The sequence below is a fragment of the Rhinolophus sinicus genome, chromosome 4, assembly GCF_057876585.1.
Source record: "Rhinolophus sinicus isolate RSI-liver-muscle chromosome 4, RSI-T2T, whole genome shotgun sequence".
Classification (NCBI taxonomy): domain Eukaryota; kingdom Metazoa; phylum Chordata; class Mammalia; order Chiroptera; family Rhinolophidae; genus Rhinolophus; species Rhinolophus sinicus.
Window position 1 is genome coordinate 87,255,939 of NC_142504.1, and position 20,413 is coordinate 87,276,351.

A 20,413-nucleotide genomic window follows, 5' to 3' on the forward strand; every position below is an offset into this window, starting at 1 on the left:
ACACAGATTTACGAGTGTATAACTCTGGTTACCACCACCATCTGTCACATCCCCTTTCCTTATATCCACTTCTAGCTATATATTTAGTTCACTTTTCCCTTACTTAAAAGAAAAGAGGGAATTCTCAAAGGCACTCTCCCTTAACCTTTTGAAGTCTTTGTGTGCGTGTGTGCGCACGCAGACATGTGTATGTTCAGTGCTGGTTAGAATGTGGGTCAAATAACATAATTTGTGGACTAATTCACCTCATTCATTTTCTTGATCATAACTGTATCCCTAAACCTAGATTGTTTTCTTATAAATGCATGAATTTATAGGGAAAAAATGGCTGGATCAATGGAAATCTATCATCACCACTAGAAAAAGAGCTCCAAAGACTATGTATGGTGAGGCAGTAACATTAACTAAACTTGTGAAATATAGTCCATCACTCCTGTAAATATTGAAGCACTGACACAAAGCCAGGCCCAAAAGGTCCTTTCTCCCCTTCACTGCCCACAGCATTGTGCCTCTGAGTATCTGCTGTCTTTATTGTATTATGCCCCCTTTGTAAAATCTTATCTTGCCAAAACCCTTGACTAGTTTATGTGTGAAAGTTAACCAGTCTTTTCCTATGTAAAGTAAGCTTTTTAAAATTATGGCCATCTTTTTCATTAGCCACATTAAAGATGCTCTGAAGTTTGAATGGCTGGATTCTTTCACCTTCAATATTAGAAATACTGTGTTTCCCCGAAAATAAGACCTAGCCGGACAATCAGCCCTAATGCATCTTTTGGAGCAAAAATTAATATAAGACCCAGTCTTATATTACATTATATTATATAAGACCCAGTCTTATAGAAAAATAAGATCGGGTCTTATATTAAATTTTGCTCCAAAAGACACATTAGGGCTGATTGTCCGGCTAAGTCTTATTTTTGGTGAAACACGGTATCTCTTAAAGGTTTCACAGAAATTTCTATAGATGCAACCTCTGTAGTAATAACCCCTCAGGAAAGGAATCACATTGGTTATGATATAAATAGTGTCTAGCTAGATATATTACTCTCTCAAACGTTAGAAAATTGCTTGAGTCGGAGAGTGTGTTGAACAGAATCTAATTTGCTATTTTCTGGTTTGTCACAATAACATTTGGTTAATTATCATACTTAATACTGTATTAGGTTCAGTTGTGCATATGGGGAAGGCATAGCACCCACCCCAAGTGCTTCCCAAATTCTGATTCTTCCCAGTGGAGCAGGTTTCGTGAGTTATTTTTGTTGGTTGACTACTTGATCAGTTGGTTGGTTGGTTTGGGTTTTCAACCAGAAAGACTAATTTTCTGTATCTTTTTCAGTTTTTTCAAACACTCTGCTTAACCAAAGATTCTTGTCCTAACAACCCAGATTGTCAATCTGACTTAAAATGTTCAAACTGAATTTTAAGCATTTGTGCTTTGGTAACCCAAAGTGAATAGAAATAAAATTGAGGTACTGAAGTCAGCCTTTCTCCATAGTTAATTTTTCTAAGATTAAAGCCCATCCCTTTTCAGTCAGAAAAATAGATAAATTTATAAATCAACATCATAAAACAGATGAACTTATAAATTAACCTCGCTGAAGATTTCTTCACTCTTTTCACACTTTCTGGGCATATTGTCTAAAATTTCATGAAATTTGAAATAATCACTCTCTGCAGCTATTTCTTTATTCCAGATAGCCCCAGAGCTCCACTAATATGCTAGATTATTTTCAAAATTGAAGCACACCAGTCTTCACACTCAATTCTATTTCCTATACTAAAATGTTAGTGCGTAATTAAAACTGCAGTCCCCTCTCTTCTTCACTTTAATAATCTTTATTCTCTTATTAGAGTTGCTTTAGTTGTTGTCTGTATGTGCTCTGTACCCAGCAAATTTTTCTAGAGGTTCTCTTGACGAAAATACAGTTGACATGGCTTGATGATATCTGAGGACAATATACTATAGGAAATGTAATGAATCAAATATGAGCTAGAATTCTCGTTATTTCTTCCATGGTACCTGTTTAAGATGGTTTGACTTCTATGCCGGCCTGAATTGATAATTAATTTTTCTCTCTGAGACACTAAGCTATTTTTTATACTTGTTTACTAATTTGCATGTAGCAAGTATTGTATGTTTCGGTTCAAAGCTATTGAAAGCTAGAAGATGAAAAGAAATACAATTTTTCTAGAAATTATCTCCTGGCAAAACTAACTGTGGGCTTTTTTTTTATTGTACCTAGGCTATGTTAATTACAGTAAGAAGCAAAATTTTATTCATATTGATAGTTACTTAAGAAGGGAGCCAACTTTATAAGTTATTCTTCACAAGTCCAAACACCACACAAATTTATCAATTATTTAAAATCAATAAAAATGAAAATATTTGTTAATTTGTCATGGTTCAAATATCATTTTCCTGTTACCCATTGTAATAATGACTATTGCACATTACACAATTCATTTATATAATATTATGGCTCTGTGAGACTGTACCCAGGACTTTTATTTAAGGTTTTATTTTCATATTCAATAAAAGAAAAAAAAATATTTGACCAGAACTAATATAGTAACCCAACATAAGCAGAAATGGTTTTTAAAAATATATTTCTGGTTTAAGCAAAAATCCAAGGAGCTTTATGTGTGATTTTTGTTCTCTTAGAACACCCCAGACATGTTTGACTTAAGCAAAACTACTGCCATCAGTTGTCACCCTTCAAAAACAATAGGGTAAATTTAAATAAATAAATATGAAATATTTTTAAATCATTGTTTCCTTCTAGAACCATGGTGTGTGTGTGTGTGTGTGTGTGTGTGTGTATGAAAACTTTTGGAAGAAGAGTATTTATCTTTATATATGCTATTTTCCAGAAGTCTAAAAAAGGAATTGGTGAGAAAATAGAGAATTTTTTTAGAAAAAAAAAATTAGTCTAACGGTATATTTCTGCCTCTTTTCTTTCAGCAGAACACATACACTTCAAATTTTACTTTGTCATACCCTCCAGGGTATGATTGTCACCACACCCATCAATGATAATATGTATGTAAAGAGATGTGTTTATACATTGACAAGGTCCTGGTGGAAAGAAAATGACAACAATAAGAAAAAAATATGTATACACACAATTTTAGGAATGGCAGCATTGCTTCTTGGGATTCAGATTAAAAATGATTTACCATCCATGGTCAAGGGGAGCCCCAAATAGTTCCCAGTTTCAGAGGTTAAAAGGAAGAATGCATTTCGATTTGAAGATGGGGCATGTAGAAGAAGTAGAACCTTTTAGAGCTAGATTTATGCAAAAGCTGTTGTTGCATTCTGACACATTGACATACAAGAAGCACACGTTTTTTGGTAAGAACGTAGGTTCCAGTGTGCCTGATCACCTAACTTCTCCATGCAAGCTGTTCAGCTACAAAATGAAAGTTTAAAAATCTAAATTATTCTATAAAATATGCGAGTACATTGCTTTGAAGAGATCATAATAAACTACTTATTGTCACTATCTTCACAAGAGCTCAGGAGACCATGTTTTCACTTTGCCTCCTTTCTTCAAGCTCTTTGGAAGCTGCAGAGGAAGTTCTGGAGAAGATACTTCATTGAAAAGTCTTTATAGATGCAAGTCTTAAGTGCAACCTGCCTCCCCGTTGACTCTTCAATTTCTAGATCCATTTCATTTGGAAAGAGTGGTCTTTTTTTCTTGATTTTGTCACGCACTTGACTTCCTCTATACATGGTCATATTTTTGAATAAGTGATGAAATAAGAAATAAGTGATGAGGAGAATTTGAGGCTAGTTCTAGGAAGTACAGAAACTATGGGGACAATGAGTAACACACTCAGAAGTGCTCCTGGCACTAGAAATTATGGGTTGTAGCAAAACAAAATAAATGGTTGATTTCCACAAACTCATAAATGCAGATAGTGTCATCCCCATATTTTCCAAAAACTGGTGTTTCCAGGAATTCATGTGGGAAGGGAAAGGAACATAAAAGGATTTATGCTAACAATGACAAGAACCAATGCAAAGAAAATGACAACAAAAGGAAAAGAGATGTGTATACGTAGAACATCTGCTCACCCCTTTGAGGGAGTAAGAGACTAGGGCAGAAGAAGGAATAAAAAGAGAAGATTGCAGACAGACAAATGGAGTAGAGGAAAGAGAAGGACCCAAAGAATTGAAGAAAAAGAAATAATAAGGTCAGAAAAGGAAAATCTGGAAAACTGCTCCCCGCTGCCACCAGCCCCTACACCACACCATTTCAGTAGGGCTCTTCCAGTGCTAGTGCTTATCCGTGGCCAAGTGGTGGGATGTCACTTCTCAGTTTTATTGACACATCACCTTCCTCCTATGAGACTTCACCAGAGTAATTTGTAGCAAAAATATCCTCTGATAGACCCTCCTGTGTTTCTTTTCTCTACTGGTCCTTTCTTTCTTCTTGTGCATTCAGTATTAGAGGTTGTACCTGTGAAATTATGATTAGGCTTTTGATTTGGGAAATATCACCACAATTTCTGGGAGTCAAGGCGCATAAAAGCATAGCAAGACAGGGAAATTAATTTAGAGGGAAGAATCACTGATATATCACACCGTGTTTTGAGTGGTTTTGCAAAAATCTGAAATGTGTAGTAGTTTTATCAATCTTGAGTTATGAAAAAGAAAGTTGGGGGAAGTAATTGAGCAGCAGGGAGACTGTATATACATACATATATGTGTGTATATATATACATATGATATATATATATATATATATATATATATATATATATATATATGATTTGAACTTCTTGAAAAGTTAGCAAATTTTTGTGGTAAACATCATAATTTCAATCACAGTAATTAAAAACTTGGTATTCCAACAAAGTCAGTCAGTTAATTTTGTATTCTCCATGAAAGGAGTGTAGTCATAGGTACACAAATATTGCAGGGCAAATTGTTAACCTACAAAGGAGCAAAGTCTCTTTGAGCACGTTACAAGCACATTTGTAATACTAAGAATCAATATCATATTTCCCAATGAAGCATGCATATTCATTACAGTAAATCTTGGGTGACTTTGGCGTGGCCACACTTTATTATTTATATTTTCAGTTGTATTTCAATAAACCTACATTTTAACTTTTGAAACTGTGATTTAAATTACTAAATAACATGAGTGTTCCTCATAATGAATATAAAATGGTAAGAATTTATTATATTGATAGAACTCTGTTCATCAGTGATAGACACAAGAACTATGAATATATATTTATAAGGCTCAAAGATTTTTTATTTCTCAGTTTCTCTGAAAGTTTTCTTTGCAGCTTTGCAGCCAAGGTTAGGTGACTTGTGCTTGAAGTAGTAAAGCACTTCTAATATGACAGGCATCTCTAATTAGGTAATGTTCAAGTCCATTCGACACAAAAAATTGGAGAATATAGCGAAGGATGGAGAAATAAACTTCTTGAGTAAGGTCTAAAGACTGGCAGGACTTAGTGAACTATTGGACTGTTTACCTGATCTTCTGTAATGAATGTTGAATGAATTTTCATTATGTCTAGGCATATGAAATCTGTTAAGCAAGTAGCAGAGGTCAAATCAGGGGTCATGGTGGCTTGTATAATTGTAATTGTGGTTCTCAGGCCAAGTTTCTACTCCTAGTTCAGCTCTGTGGAAATCTGAAAACATCTTGAACATTTCAAAACTATAAGAGAGCTATCCAAATGGAGCTTGGATCTAGACTTGGGCGTTTCTGTTGCCAGTTCTATTCTTGAATGCATTGCTGTGTTTACGCTCTTCTTGGCTTTCCCATCTTATTAACTAGCTCTCCTCCCAAGGACAGTGAAGTAGAGCAGAACAAACTGCTGGCTAGGGCTGCTCCAGCTTTTCTGAAGGGCAAAGGGTAAGTGAAAGCCAGAGTGTACTGGAAGCTTGAATTAACTAAACTAAAAATGGAGATTTCTTTTGTCCACATGCTTTGTGTTTGAAAGACCATCTGTGACTTAGTACAAGCAGCTTCATTATAACTCCATTAACAGCATCAAGTAGTTATTTTGAGTAGACAGATCGGTGTTGTTATTCTCTTTCTCTGATTTCCTTTTCTTTTTATTTTTAAATGACTAAGCTTCAGGTTTGATTTTCCAAAAGCTATTTAATCTTTGCTTGCAACCCATTTTAATGTGTTTACTGTACAGATGAATTTCTTGGCCTCAGTGGTTTAAAGAATGCAAATCTGTTTTCTTAAAAGTTACTTTGCCTAAATGGAAGTCTTTATTTTTAAAGTTAGTGAAATGCAATTGTGAATTTCATTGCTTGGATTTTGCTTGTGTTTTTCATAGAGCATCACTTGTTTTTCCCTTTACTTGCTTGGTTTTCTAAATGCCTTTTCTACCACAAAGTTACTCCTACTCTGCTTATTTCTGTCTGCCTCTCCTAACAACACCCTTTCTTTCCTCCTGCCCTGTTTCAGGATACAGTACAGCCTGAACGTGGCAGACAGGCTAGCTGATGAACATGTTCTCATCGGGTTGTATGTCAACATGCTCCGGAACAACCCATCATGGTTAGTGCAGGTTTGGCTGCTGGACTGTCCTTCGAGAGGGGAACAGTCTCATCTCTTGACAAGCAGTCTCACAGCAAGGTGCAAAGGCGCTGGATGCCAGAGGTGTCACTGAGGCACTTTTTATAACTCATTCAATCAAATCATCTTTTGTAATGTTAGTTTGGATAGTCCCCATTAATGTGCCATAGAATTCATATCCTATATCTTAGCTGAAGGGATAGCATGGGTGCCATAATGAATATTAGCACTCAGGTGGATGCAGAACTCTGGGTCTCACCAGTCAGTTCTGTGTTACAAGTGCCACGTCAAATTACTGCACAATGGTGATGCAAGATTTTGCCTTATTCCAAAGGCCTGTATGTCTGCGGATTTGGAGAACAATGCTCCATTCACTAAAGATAGAGGTGAAAAAGAGGAAAAGCAATGTGATGGGATCACACCATGGAAATTCTTCCCTTAATAATGATGGCAGTGGGAGAAATTGCCTTTCAACTTTTCTCTTACGAATATTTCTGAAGCCATTCAGAATGCTTCTGAAGCTATTCTGATGAAACCTCCTTTCAAATCCCAGAATATGCAAAGCTTACTTTCAGATGCATTAAAAGTACGGATTCAGATAGCCCTATGTATTAGGATAAAAGTACTCATAAAATTTTTCTCTATTTCAGTTGTGACATAAGAGATTCCTCCCATTGGTTCGTTACTTCATTTTAATAATAAGTGTACATTTGCAATTTGAATGAAAATAAATGGACAGATATACTCGTATATATGATATGTTTCAGCCTAGTTTAGACAGCTGTTTTACCAACATGTTTAGTAGCAAACCAATTCCTTAGAAATATTTCTATTTTGCTTAATAAGTCTAATTTTCTCTGAACTAAGGGCCTATGGATTGTTTTGCAGTTGTAACCATTAAATGAGCCAATGGGTTAAATTGCCTTTTAAATAGCCCTTTCCTCTACTACATCACAGAAAGCACCCCTCAAACACTTAGTGCTCATCACCCTCATCACTTGGCCACTTCTTTGTTTCTAGATCATTCCTCCTTAACCCTTTCCAAAGTTCCTTCCTATTCCTGCTTCTGATACCTTAGAACTACTTTTTGGGTGATTAGTACATGATTTTAGGTGATTCATTGATGAACATTTATTTAATAGTTACATATTTATCTTAATTTGTATTTTTAAAAACAATATAACCAGCATACTAGTTTAATTTTATACTATATCCTACTCTTTCAGGAGATAAACATGAACTCTTCTACTAAGCCCATCTCTTTATGCAAATTTTTTGAAGCTTTTCTATATCAAACAGTTTCTCTTCTTTCCCACATCTCAGCCCCTCAAAACTATAAGCAGAAAGAGTGATTGCTTTAATCTTACTCCCAATGAGTTTGGTTCCACAATGTTATAGGTGGATGAAACAATAGAATTAAAAATACTAGATTACAAAAAAAAAAAAAAAAATTGTATGCGTAATCTTCAAAGAAGAATACAATCAATATAGATTCAATCATGTCTGAAGACAATGATGTGATCTCACACCGTGTCCTCTCCTCCATAATTCTAAGCACACTCTGGTTGTTTCTATCACTCGTCTTTGACCTTTTCTTAATTAAAGTTGTAACACAGAAATCTCCAAAGAGGAAAGCTCAGAGTGTGTTACTACCAGCCCTCTTCCCCACTCAAGTGATTAATCACTTTGACGTGATGGTCACTTAAGACCATAAAGCTGTCTCAGCAGAGACACCTTACATCTACTTGATGAAAGCTAGGTGTGATTTGTATTTTGAAAACAAAGCAGAATTTAAGACTAATCAATGAAGCCGACTCCATTTGAACAACTGCTGCCCTCCATATTTCTCAGAGCCTTTTTCTGTCCTTAAAAAATTCCAACTCCTCTCAAATTTCTCATTTTTCCTTCTCTTTCCTTTCTGCTTAATTAGATCCTAACAGTTCTCCACACCTGCCATGATTATATAAGTAATGTAGTGATCTCTCACATTATAGCTGTAATCTTTACCATCCTTCAATTATGGTGAGATATGTAAGGGTAATAATAATAAGAGCCACCGTTTTTGTTTTTTTAAAGCACTTGCCTTATGCTAAGCACTGTATTAAAAGCTTTATTTACATAATATTACATAATAATACACAAATTACATAATAACACAAATTATTTATATAATTTATAATTACATAAATTAATTAGATAATTATTTACATATATTCCCCTAGACCTTAGAGTAAACCCGAAAGTAAATACTATTGTCCCCATTTTATAGATAAGTAAAGGTGTCAACTAAGAGAGTTACATGACTTCCACAGTCATATGGCTACTAAACAGTGCAGCCAGGATTTTGATCATTATCCACTTGATCCCAAGTTCATGACCACTAGGTACATTGCCTCTTAGAAAATCTAATGCATGCCCTCCAGAAAGCTTTTTTGGACACTCCTTCACACTGTATCCACCACATATCTATTTCCTGAAATTGCATTTCTTACTATATTATTTTTATTGCATTTTAACAAATATTTTGAGCATACCCTAGTAATAGAAATGGTTGTTATTAATAAGTTACTATTTATGTATTTAGTTCTATGCATTGTGGTTCCTCATTTTGATTTTAAGTTTCTAAGGAGCAAGAATTTTGTCTTTAGTCTCTTGTATCTCATCACAGCAGCCAGAATATGAATAAATTTTACATTTATGATATGCTTCAAAATTAGTGCCCTTCCCTACACATTATTTAGTTTGTTTGCCAAAGCCCTATAAGTTTGGATATTATCATTTCCATTTCACTAATAAGAAAATGCAAGCTCTGAGACATTAAGTGATTTATCCAAGGTGACATGCTAGCGAGGACTTGCACGTAAGTCTTCTGACACAGGGTCCCGTCTATTTTCTACTCCATTTCTCAGCCTCCCTATCTGTGCATCTTTCATGAGAGGGCTACAAATAGGAAGCTAATAGCTGTTCTTGTTTAAGAGATTTGTTTTTGTAATTATTCGTATATGCTCCTGGTTAACTCTGTATGGGGCCTTCTACCCCATATTAACTGCTCAACACAATGGGAAACTGACTCGTTTGTAAATAGTCTGCTGCAAAATTAAACAAACACTTACGTGTCATTGTTGGTGCTGATGTCAGAGAAGCCAAATAAATAAACTGTAGCTCAAGGGAGAATTTCTGCTACCTTCCTAATCCAGTGGAGTTTTAAAAGCCTTAATGATTTTCAAGCACCTTCTCCAATGGTGGGAGAGGGGTTCAAAATGCAATACAGTGAAGGCTTTTTAGCCCTTCCCTAAAGCTTATCAAGTGCCTGGGTTTGCTAATGGTTTATAAGGACTGACTGGGAGGCAGACCAAAGGACCAGAAATCAGCCCAGAACTTCCAACTCTTACCTTAATTATATCTTTGATAGTTACCATTCAGAAGCTTCTGACATGTTTCTCTCAGCTCTGAAAAGGCCTCCTGTGTGAGGGATGGAAGGGTACAGTCAAAGGCTACTTTACTTTGATGGCATCATCAATTGCTGTCACTTAGTGAGACCCCTGACCTCACATAACCTGGTTAAAATTTGTTCTACTTAGGTGTTATTCTCAAGTATAAGAAAACGTACATTTGATGACTATTTCGAGGTTTCATACATGAGATCTAAATTTGTATTGGCTTGCTAGCTTGAAACACTTTAATAGATTCCTCTTGCATTTAGTTTACAACCCAGACCCCTCCCAATGGCCTAGAAGCCTATGTGCGATCTAGTCGTTGCTTATCCACTTCTCAGGCTTAGCTGCCAGAGGTTCTTCCACTCAATCACAATATTTAATCATATTAGCTTTTGATCAACTTCTAAAAACAATTCTTAAAACTGCCTCAAGACCATGATACTAGTTCTACCCTTCCAATCTCAGATTAAAGGCACCTCCTCAGTAGGTCTCTTGCATTAGTCTCTATCATGACATGCTATTTATTTATTTCTTAACATAACTGCAACCATTGATTGATTGATTGGTTGGTTGGTTGGTTGGTTGGTTGGTTGGTTGGTTGGTTGGTTAGTTGGTTAGTTTACTATCTATCTTTCCCTTCATGGGGCAAGGACCTTCTCCGATTTGCAGCACCATGTCTCTGGCACCTTGCACAGCACCTGGCACACTGTCGGTGCCCAATAAACATCTGTTACTGTTGTTTAATACTGACAGTTTTATACAAAATTCCCTCTCACCCTAAGCAAAATTGTTAGGAATCCTCAGAAAATCTTTTTCATTGGTAAAATTAATATTAAACAATCACCTACTATAAATCAGCCCTTAAATTGAACATTTAGTGTAAGAGTATAAAGTAGATAAAAAAAGTAAAAGTATTAAGCTTGACAGAGAGGTGGTAAACATGGATAAAGGCGAACACCAGCAACTGACGTGGAAAAAGCAACTGATGGAGGCAAAATTTAAAAACTAGAAGTGATATTGGGCAAGAATTAAAACCATTTCTTCATACTCTCTTGTCTGTTCTGTTTTATTAGTTCACTAAGGCTACTGTAACAAAATGTGTGGCTTAAACAATAGAAATTTATTTTCTCACAGCTCTGGAAGCTATAAGTCCAAGACCAAGGTACTGGCAAGGTTGATTTCTTCTGGGGTCTCTCTCCTTGACCTGCCAATGGCTGCTTTACTTTGTCCTTACATGACCTTTTCTCTGTATGTGTATATCCCTCATTCTCTTCCTCTTCTAATAAGAATACCAGTCATATTGAATTAGGGTCCCACCCTTATGACCTCATTTAACCTTGATCACCTCTATAGAAGCCTTATCTCCAAACACAGTCATATTCTAAGGTATTGGGAATTCGGGCTTCAACACATGAATTTGGGGGGAGACACAATTCAGTCCATAACACACTTCAACACTGTATCCCCTGAACTGTATACCTTTAATATTTTTAATGTGTAGACTAAGATTAGATTGACCCTTTTCAGTAAATGTTGATTTTCAAAAATGTAGAATGTAGACTTATTGCAACTTGTTGAAAAAAAGAAAGTTTCTACACTTACTGGCAATGCCTCTTTTATATGAGTTCTCATTTTCTGGATAACAATACTCCTTTTCCTCAGTAAAATGTTGAGGAGCTTCAGTTATAGAACTATGCTTCTGAGAAAGATATTTCCTTAGAAACCTAGAAATATAAATCTGAAGAATGTCACACCACCAATGCACATATCTGCATTGTCTGTGCTGCACTCACAGAGGTTTTCTCAGCATAATCAGATGATAAATTGATTTTAAGATGAATTCACATTCCTCTTATAGGTTCTAATACATTTTAAGTTTCTGCAGAAAGTGAGAGTGAGACTACCAATCTGATAAGGTTATAGATATAAATTAGCTAGCATAGTACTGGGTGCATGGGAATAACTCAATGTTAGTTCCTCCCTTAATTTTGAATAGGACTGAAGGCATATAAAGAGTTAGATTTTAAAATTCTATTTTGTAAAACCTGTCCATTATAATATGGTAGAAATAAACTGATAGCTCCTGTATCTTCATCAATATTGTTGAATGTACTTCAGAGTATCCTTTCTCCAAATGTGCTAAAATAAAGAATTCAGAATGGGACATGGTCTCATGGTCTGATAAATTGTATAAAAAGGACATTTTGATTAAAAAGTCATGGCAGTATATAGCTTTGCATATAGGAGCAAGGAGAAAGAAGTGAAGGCTATCACTGTTAAACTAACTCCTCCCTTTGTTTAGGAAATCAGAGATATAAAACGCTTCATTGATTCAACTAAGCTGTCTTCCTCCTTTTTGGTATAACCTAGTATACTGCCCAGTAACCAATCATATCTTTTTTAGCAAAAAGCTAGTTTATAGATAACAAAGTGATGGTACAAAAATAGTCATACCAAGACAGTGTTACCTGCTTTTTAGAGGTAAGAGTAAATGAATTCCTGCATAGTCTTACTATGTGCCCTGACACTGCTCTAAGCACTTAGCATGGTACTTCCTCCTGAGAAGCCATGAGGTAAGTTACCATTGGATCCCTGTTTTACAGATGACAAAACTCAGGCATAGAGTGGTTACAACTTGTCCAGAATCACACAGCTAGTAAGTGAGAGGGCTGGGATTTGAATCGAGAAATGATCCAGCTCAACTTCCCATCTGTTCTTTTATAACATCCCTACCAGTAGTTCACCTCTTCTAAGAATAAGCATTTCTTTTGAGTGGGAGCTAACCCCTTTCAGATGCCATCTACTTTCCTAATCTTTAAAACAACAAAATGTGAACTGAAAGAGAATTTGCCATGATTGGGGATGGGGAAGATCTGATGTCAATAAATGTGAATCTGTATAATGACATTTCTATTAACTTTAGCACCTATACAAAGCAAATAAGGAATCTGTACGCAGCCATAGAGTATATCTTGATTTTTAACTCAAACAAAAGTGAGTATTTCGCAGTTTGATTTTAGATCGCATGGCTAGTTTTAAAGTACAATATTTCATCTGTATTCCGATTTTCTCAAAGTACTGAGGATACATGCAGAGCCAAGAAAAGCATGGAAGAGGTGGACCAAAGACCATGAAATATTACCCTCCTACGAGAGCTAACCTTTATTCATTTATTTGTCCAACTAATTCTGAGGTAGTTCCTGCTGTGGTCTAAGCACTGTGCTGAACTCTCAAGATCCAATGGTGAAAAGGTTGACCGTTCTGCCCTCAAAGAAGTTACAGTTTAGTGAAGGATAAAGACAAGTGAAAAGGCAATTAAAATGCAAAGGGATAACAGCTATAATAAGGGCAGTGCTGTGCAGAGTTCTATGGAATATATGAGAAGCAATGAACCCATATTTGGAGGTTGGAGGTGAGGGTAGGAAATGTCAGCTAAAGCCAACAGCAGGATGAAGAGGAACCGGCCAGGTGGACATGGGTGGAGGAGGCAGAGATTGTGCAGGGCAGAGAGACATGAGGCATCTGAGGAACTTAAGTTTGGTAAGACTACGAAAGTAATGAGGGTAAAAGATGAAGCTAGATTATGCAGGACTTTATAAGTCTCATTTAGGCGTTTAAAAAATGAGAACATATTGAAGGCTTTTATGCATAGGAATGTTACAGCCAATTTCATTTTTGAAAGATCACTGACTACAGGATAGAAAATGAATTGTAGGGAAGAATAAGTTTAAAATCAGAGCGACCCGTTGAGAGGATTTATACCAATTCAAGCTAAGACGACAGTGGCCTAGAGACATCCGTGCCAGTTGGAATAGAAGGAAATGGAGGAATCTGAGAGTTTGTAGAAAGTAGAATGCATGGTCTTGGCCTTGTAAATGATTATAACATAGTGGGTTGTTAAAGTCAGAGACTCAATAAAGGAGTTTGAAGGCATCCCTATAGAGAAGCCATTATTATGTTAATTTTATTATTAGCCATGAAGACTTTCATTTCATGATTTCCTTTTCCTTTCAAACCAGACATTAAAGAGCCTTGAGAGTTAGTTCAGCTCCCTCCCCATTCTTCAGTTCTATAAAAGCTAATTGGGGCCCCGTATCACTTCCTTCTTTTCCATCCTGTCTCTTCTGCTCACTGACTCCTAAGGGCCTGTACAGGGCTCTATCCCATAGCATTTTGCTTTCAAAACATAAGATATGATCTCATAAATTAATCCTCCATTTAGTGTTAACTAATAATGCTTTCTCAGACAGTAATCCTCCTATTAGCTATTTGCATTTTAATAGAAGAGCAGTACCTGAGGCCTAATGGTCTTAAAAATTAATCTCTAGTGATAAAACTCCCATCACCATTTAGACAAATGGAAAAAAATATTAAGGGAAAACATAGAAGTGTTTCTGGTGGCTTTTGGATAACATTATTATTTGGTTGACTTTCCCACCTAGACATCAGAACAGGCCTACAGAGAAACAACAACAAAAAACTATGTGAAGAAACCCAGAAATCTTTGCTAAATCACAGTTTAGTAAGCCCTAGCTTCGCTGAGGCCACTTGAGTTTCCTAGAATGCCATTTTGAAATCACTAGCAACAGCCAGTGGCCATGTATTTAAGGTAGAAAGTGGAGAGTTTTCAAAATAATAGATCTTCCCACTCGAAATGCAGTCTACACAGCAGCAACTTTTTAATTTATCATAGTCTTGTAGCAAAATTACTGATTATAAAGTCTTGAAATGAATATCCAGGGATAGAGAATGAATCAGTATTTCTTTAATAATTTAGGGATTATTGGCCATTCATTTTCAACTATTTGTAACTGAAGTCTTGAAATAATGGAATTTATCAGAGAAATGCCTCGTTCACCCTTGTGTAATTTGAACATACTAAAATGGCACATGTGGACTCATAAATCGTTTGTATGTACAAAGGGGTAATATATCACTCCACCCCTCATTCAGTCAGCGCTAGGTGGAGGAAAGGCATGAAAGTATGAGTTATAACTTATTGCACAGAATCCCCTAACTTCACATCTTACATTTCCAGGAGGATTTTTTTAATGTAACCTTCATATTATTTATACTTGTAGTCATTCGTGATAAAGACATTTTTATCATGAAGTTTTTTTACCAAGGTTGTTATTATTATTTATTTATCAAAACATTCACAAGTGTTTTTGACAAACTCATTTTCAGGCAGTCAAACAAATCATTTTCCTGAGCTTGGAGCAATGGGTCCTGTTGTCTACATAGTGTTGAATGAGGCTTATAATTGTTAATACACTAGCCAGAAATGATAAATATGTTAAAATCAAATTGCTTTTCTGTAGGGTAGATTTATCTTTAAAGCAAAGACGGCGTAACTTTTTCTTATTAAAGCTGCAATAAGAAATTCAGTTATTATTTTTAAACACTGAAGAGTACAGATATTGTATTATGAAGACAAACATCTGCTTTAAAGCATCCATTTTCCGGAACTAATTCTTTTTGCTATTAAAATTACTTTCTTACTCCAAGTCTTTTGTATGCTGGTTGAAATCTCAGTCCACAGGGATTGATACTATATGTGAGCCTAGAATCCCAGAATTTTCTGTTATAAGGGAATGTTTGTAAAATATTACACAAACTATATGGATATCAGTTAAATTCTCATGAGAAATGATCTATTGTATATGGTTTATATTGAGGTTCATTTCATGTGTTTAGATTTTCCATTTTGTTATCAAGATCTTTTAGATCCTGGCTACTCAAACTGTTGTCCTTGGACCAGCAGTATCAACATATCTCGGAAGCTTGTTAGAAATGCAGATTCTCTGGCCCCACACCCCCAACCTATCCCACTGGTGTCTGCATTTTCACAACATCCCTACGTGATACATGTACACACTAAAGTTTGAGAAGCCCTGCTCTAGATAGTTGCTGGATGATAGATGATATATTAAAGGAGATAAGAACGGTTGATAAATATGAACAGGTTACTTAAGAGACAAAGTAATAGTATTGTATTAACTAACATTTTTGAGCATTTAATGTATTCCAGGGCATCATATTAGCTTGCTGCTTTTTCATTTGGGCAAAAAAATAAAAGAAGACTCTTTTTCTGAGGATGGAGAAGTGACTTGGTAAATGGAGAAACTGAGGAATATTCTAGGTAGTTATCAAGCCCAGGGGCTAAATCTAGAGTAGAAGTATTCATGATAAGAACAGGTACTGTTTACATATAATATGTGAAGAGTATAGACTAGAGCTGAGATAATGGAGACAGGAATGTCTTCCAAATGATGAGGAAAAGAAAAAAATGTTACAGTAATGAATTCAGTCAACCAGGGAAGAGCTATTTGGGAGTGACATAACTAATATGTCACTGGAAGCACATATGATTTTTCACTCATCTTCTCGCTTTAGAACAAAGGTTAAAAGACTATGTTGCATGGTTACTTTATATGTAAATATACATATGAATGCTATAAATGTATGTTACTTTATATGGATCCAAGACTTTGCAAAGGGTAATTCTTACAACCTTAATATTGGCATAGAAGTGTGTCATTTTTAATGAATAATCATGAGTATTCATTTTTTTCTTTAAGGAACATACTTAAGAATAAGAGCCAATAAGGGAGAATATAAGTAAATTTGGGGATGAGAGGAATTAGTTCTAATCTTGATTCTGACCCAATACAATAGTAACTGATAAACCAAACTATGACCAACTAGTCTGTTAACAGCATTGATGTTACTAGTATGTTACACAGAATTTTTTTTTAATAGCAACCAAAACTTAATCTTGAGTGAAGTGCCTTCTGAAATAGGGGAGAGGTGATATTTGCATTAATGGTTTTGTTTGTTTATTTGTTTGTTTGTTTTGCTTCTATTTGCATTAGTTTTTTTAGAGACTCAGTTCATCCTTATTCTAATATGAACAATTTCCATAAATTTGTACACATAGGAGGCACTAAACAATTTCCATTAGCATCATTAGAAGCACTACTGTAATTCCACTTCTCTGGAAGTAAATATAAAATAGTAAGTTATCGAGGTAGTAATATTATTGATGAGAATTATATTAGTTATCTTTTGCTGCATAACAAATTACCCCAAAACTTAGCAGCTTACAACAACAAACATTTATTATTTCACAGTGGGTCAGGAATTCAGGCTTGGCTTAGCTAAGTGCCTGGGGCTCAAGGACTTACATGAGGTCGCCATCGTGTTGTTGGCTGGGGCTGCGATCTCACCCAAAGGCTCTGCTCATGTGGATTCCTTCCCAAGGTGCTGATTGGCTCTGGTTCCTCACCACATGGGCCTTTCCACAGGCCACCTTAGGACATGACAGCTAGCTTCCCACAGAGTGAGTAAGCAATCCAAAAGAGCTAAAGGGAGAGAAAACATATCCAAGATGAAAGCCATGGTCTTTTTAGAACCTAATCTTGGAAGTGACATTCCGTTACTTCTTCCATATTTATTCTTTAGAAGAAAGCCACTAAGTCCAGCCCATACTAAAGGGAGAGAATTACACACAAGTGTGAATACCAGGAGGTGGTCATCACTGCAGGCTGACTACAGTTGGTTTTGTTTTGTTTTGTTTAAATCTAGCTTCCATATTTTCTATCATGGACATGTGTTACTTGTGTGATAAGGAAATAAAAATGTTAAAGCCAATAAAATTAAAGAGAAAATACTCTTTTATCAGAAAACTCACTCTTCTTTGGAGCTTTCTTAGTAAGAAAATTGAATTAACTGAAGACAGGATTTATGAATGACCTTCCTGGCCACATATTAAATCATGTTTTGAATCCAAGTCTGAGATCATTAACCTAACAGGGTTTTATATAGCTTTCAAATTTTTGCACTGAAAACCTGAAATAGTAAACCTGCCTATGAATACATCAATCTTTCTCTAACAATCTCTTTGCTCTGTGTTCAATAGTATGCTTGAGAGTTCAAACCGACTTGATGAAGAACACAGGCTGATTGCCAGGTACGCGGCAAGACTGGCAGCAGAGTCCACTTCCTCCGTAAGTAGTTTGAGTGAGAAGATATCATCACATTCATTGTTATCCTTATAGTTGGTGCTATAACACCAGAGCTCAAGAGTTGCTACTGTATCTGCAAGACACAAAAATGGTCTGGTCTTCCACTGCTTCCATTTTTCCCCTTTTCAGCCACTGTTTTGGTACATAAATCAGAGCTTGAGATGTTATTTTACAACATTGCTGAACCAACCTAACACCTGATTTCTCTGGATAATTTCTGATCTGTTAACATAAAAAGTAAAGCAATGACTCAAATCCACAACTGGCTCAGAGACGTTTCTATTTTTATTACTATGTAAAATATATATAAGAAAGAGAAAATTATCTAATGAAATCAGAAGAAAAACCTGGGTCACAGGTCAAAGCTGCCGTATGCCAGACTTAGCTATAGAAAGTTATTTAGGATATAAAATATAGGAGCTCAAGCTTCTTTTAGCAACACAGATCATTTCTCTATTTAAAGAACTGCTAATTAAAAATTAGAGAAGAGCTTTATGAAAGCCACAACTTGACCACACTTAATACTTCCTAGTCATGTTTCTGGACATTAAAAAGCAGGCTCAGTTTCTCAATATCTTTGGTAAGCCCAAATCTCCATTTTTAGAAGCAAGGGCACAAGGAAGTATACATAATTTGACCCTGTTTTTATAGATCAATGACAAATTAACCCCTAACTAAATACACATATACATATATGCACATATATAGATATGGCATATTATTACATGTACATAAATGTATATATGTGCATATAAACATAATCATTTACCATATATATATACATGTGTACATGTATTTAATCAAGGACTAATTTATGCATAATATATATAATTTGTTAAAACTTAATTTTTATCTATGTGTGTATATATATATACATATTTATATATAATTTTATAAAAAAGGAGAAAGCTATGACTGCATATATACCAGTTGTTAAAACTGGCTCCATGACCAAGAATGCTGAATGCTGAGGTTGTGTGGTATAAATGTAAAGAATATATATATATATATATATATATATATATATATATATATATATATATATATATATATATAAATAAATTACATATATGAATAAAGAAATGCTGAAAATATGTTGACCAAAAGAAGAAAAGAGGGCCAGCTCGGTGGCTCAGGTGGTTAGAGCTCCATGCTCCTAACTCCGAAGGCTGCCGGTTCGATTCCCACATGGTCCAGTGGGCTCTCAACCACAAGGTTGCCAGTTCAACTCCTGGAGTCCCGCAAGGGATGGTGGGCTCCGCCCCCTGTAACTAAGATTGAACACGGCACCTTGAGCTGAGCTGCCGCTGAGCTCCCAGGTGGCTCAGTTGGTTGGAATGCATCCTCTCAACCACAAGGTTGCCGGTTCAACTCCCACAAGGGATGGTGGGCTACGCCCCCTGCAACTAGCAACGGGCAACTGGACCTGGAGCTGAGCTGCACCCTCCACAACTAAGACTGAAAGGACAACAACTTGAAGCTGAACAGCACCCTCCACAACTAAGATTGAAAGGACAGCAACTTGACTTGGAAAAAAGGCCTGGAAGTATACACTGTTTCCCAATAAAGTCCTGTTCCAAAAAAAAAAAAAGAAGAAGAAGAAAAGAAAGTCGTACTAACTGTGACTTAAAAACTATGAAATTTTAAATTGCACATTACAGTAATTGAACAGTAATTCTAGAGAAGGCACACATCTCAACAGTGAAATATTTTTCATACCCGCCCATAGTGAGAGGATAGTGGCAATGGGGACAGTATGGCAAGAATGAAGTCGCTCCCCGAAGACTTAAAATCAGAAAGCTGAAAAACTATTTTTTCTATGTTTTGTGTATTTGCCTGCCAGAGACTTCTGTTCTGCTTTCCATTGCATAGATGTGCTCCAGATACACAGAAAAGTTGATCCTTAGGAGACAATTTGATTTTATGTATTTGCTTTTTTTGTTTTGAGAGAAAGTTTCTTCTTTCTTATGTGCGTATCTCATGATTCCTGTCTTCTCAAACACGTGGGGGTTCCCATTCCCAATATTAAATATTGCAAACCACATGTTTTCCAGCAGCCAACTCAGCAGAGAAGTGCTCCTGATATCTCCTTCACCATTGATGCAAATAAGCAACAAAGGCAGCTGATTGCAGAACTAGAAAACAAGAACAGGTACGGCTTTTTACACAAGTTGGCTTTTTCGATCAAAGTGTGTATTCATTGATAACCTATAGTCATGTTTTAAAATATCGGTTTTTCACCTTATACGCATGTTTAAGGGATGACATCTAAAGGCAGTGATGCTGGCTTCTGAGCAGCTAGTCTTTAGATTTTAGATTGTCAGAAGCTTCATGAGAAAACATATATAGTTCTGAGATGTCCATGAAATCAATGTTTTCTCTCTGGATAGTC

At 35.8% G+C, this 20,413-nt stretch overlaps 1 protein-coding gene across 37 annotated transcripts in view; it reads left to right on the top strand.

The window, feature by feature from the left end:
* Nucleotides 1–20,413, top strand: part of DTNA (dystrobrevin alpha) — a 355,317-nt gene that overhangs the window by 295,209 nt on the left and 39,695 nt on the right. For 19 of the 37 annotated variants that reach the window (XM_074340145.2, XM_074340141.2, XM_074340164.2 and 16 more), the window contains 4 exons: nt 5,802–5,879; nt 6,447–6,539; nt 17,916–18,003; nt 20,076–20,173. In XM_074340145.2, the coding sequence (XP_074196246.2) occupies nt 5,802–5,879; nt 6,447–6,539; nt 17,916–18,003; nt 20,076–20,173 (357 nt within the window). The remainder of the gene's footprint in view (nt 1–5,801; nt 5,880–6,446; nt 6,540–17,915; nt 18,004–20,075; nt 20,174–20,413) is intronic. The other 18 variants (XM_074340171.2, XM_074340170.2, XM_019740803.3 and 15 more) reach the window with 4 other exon arrangements.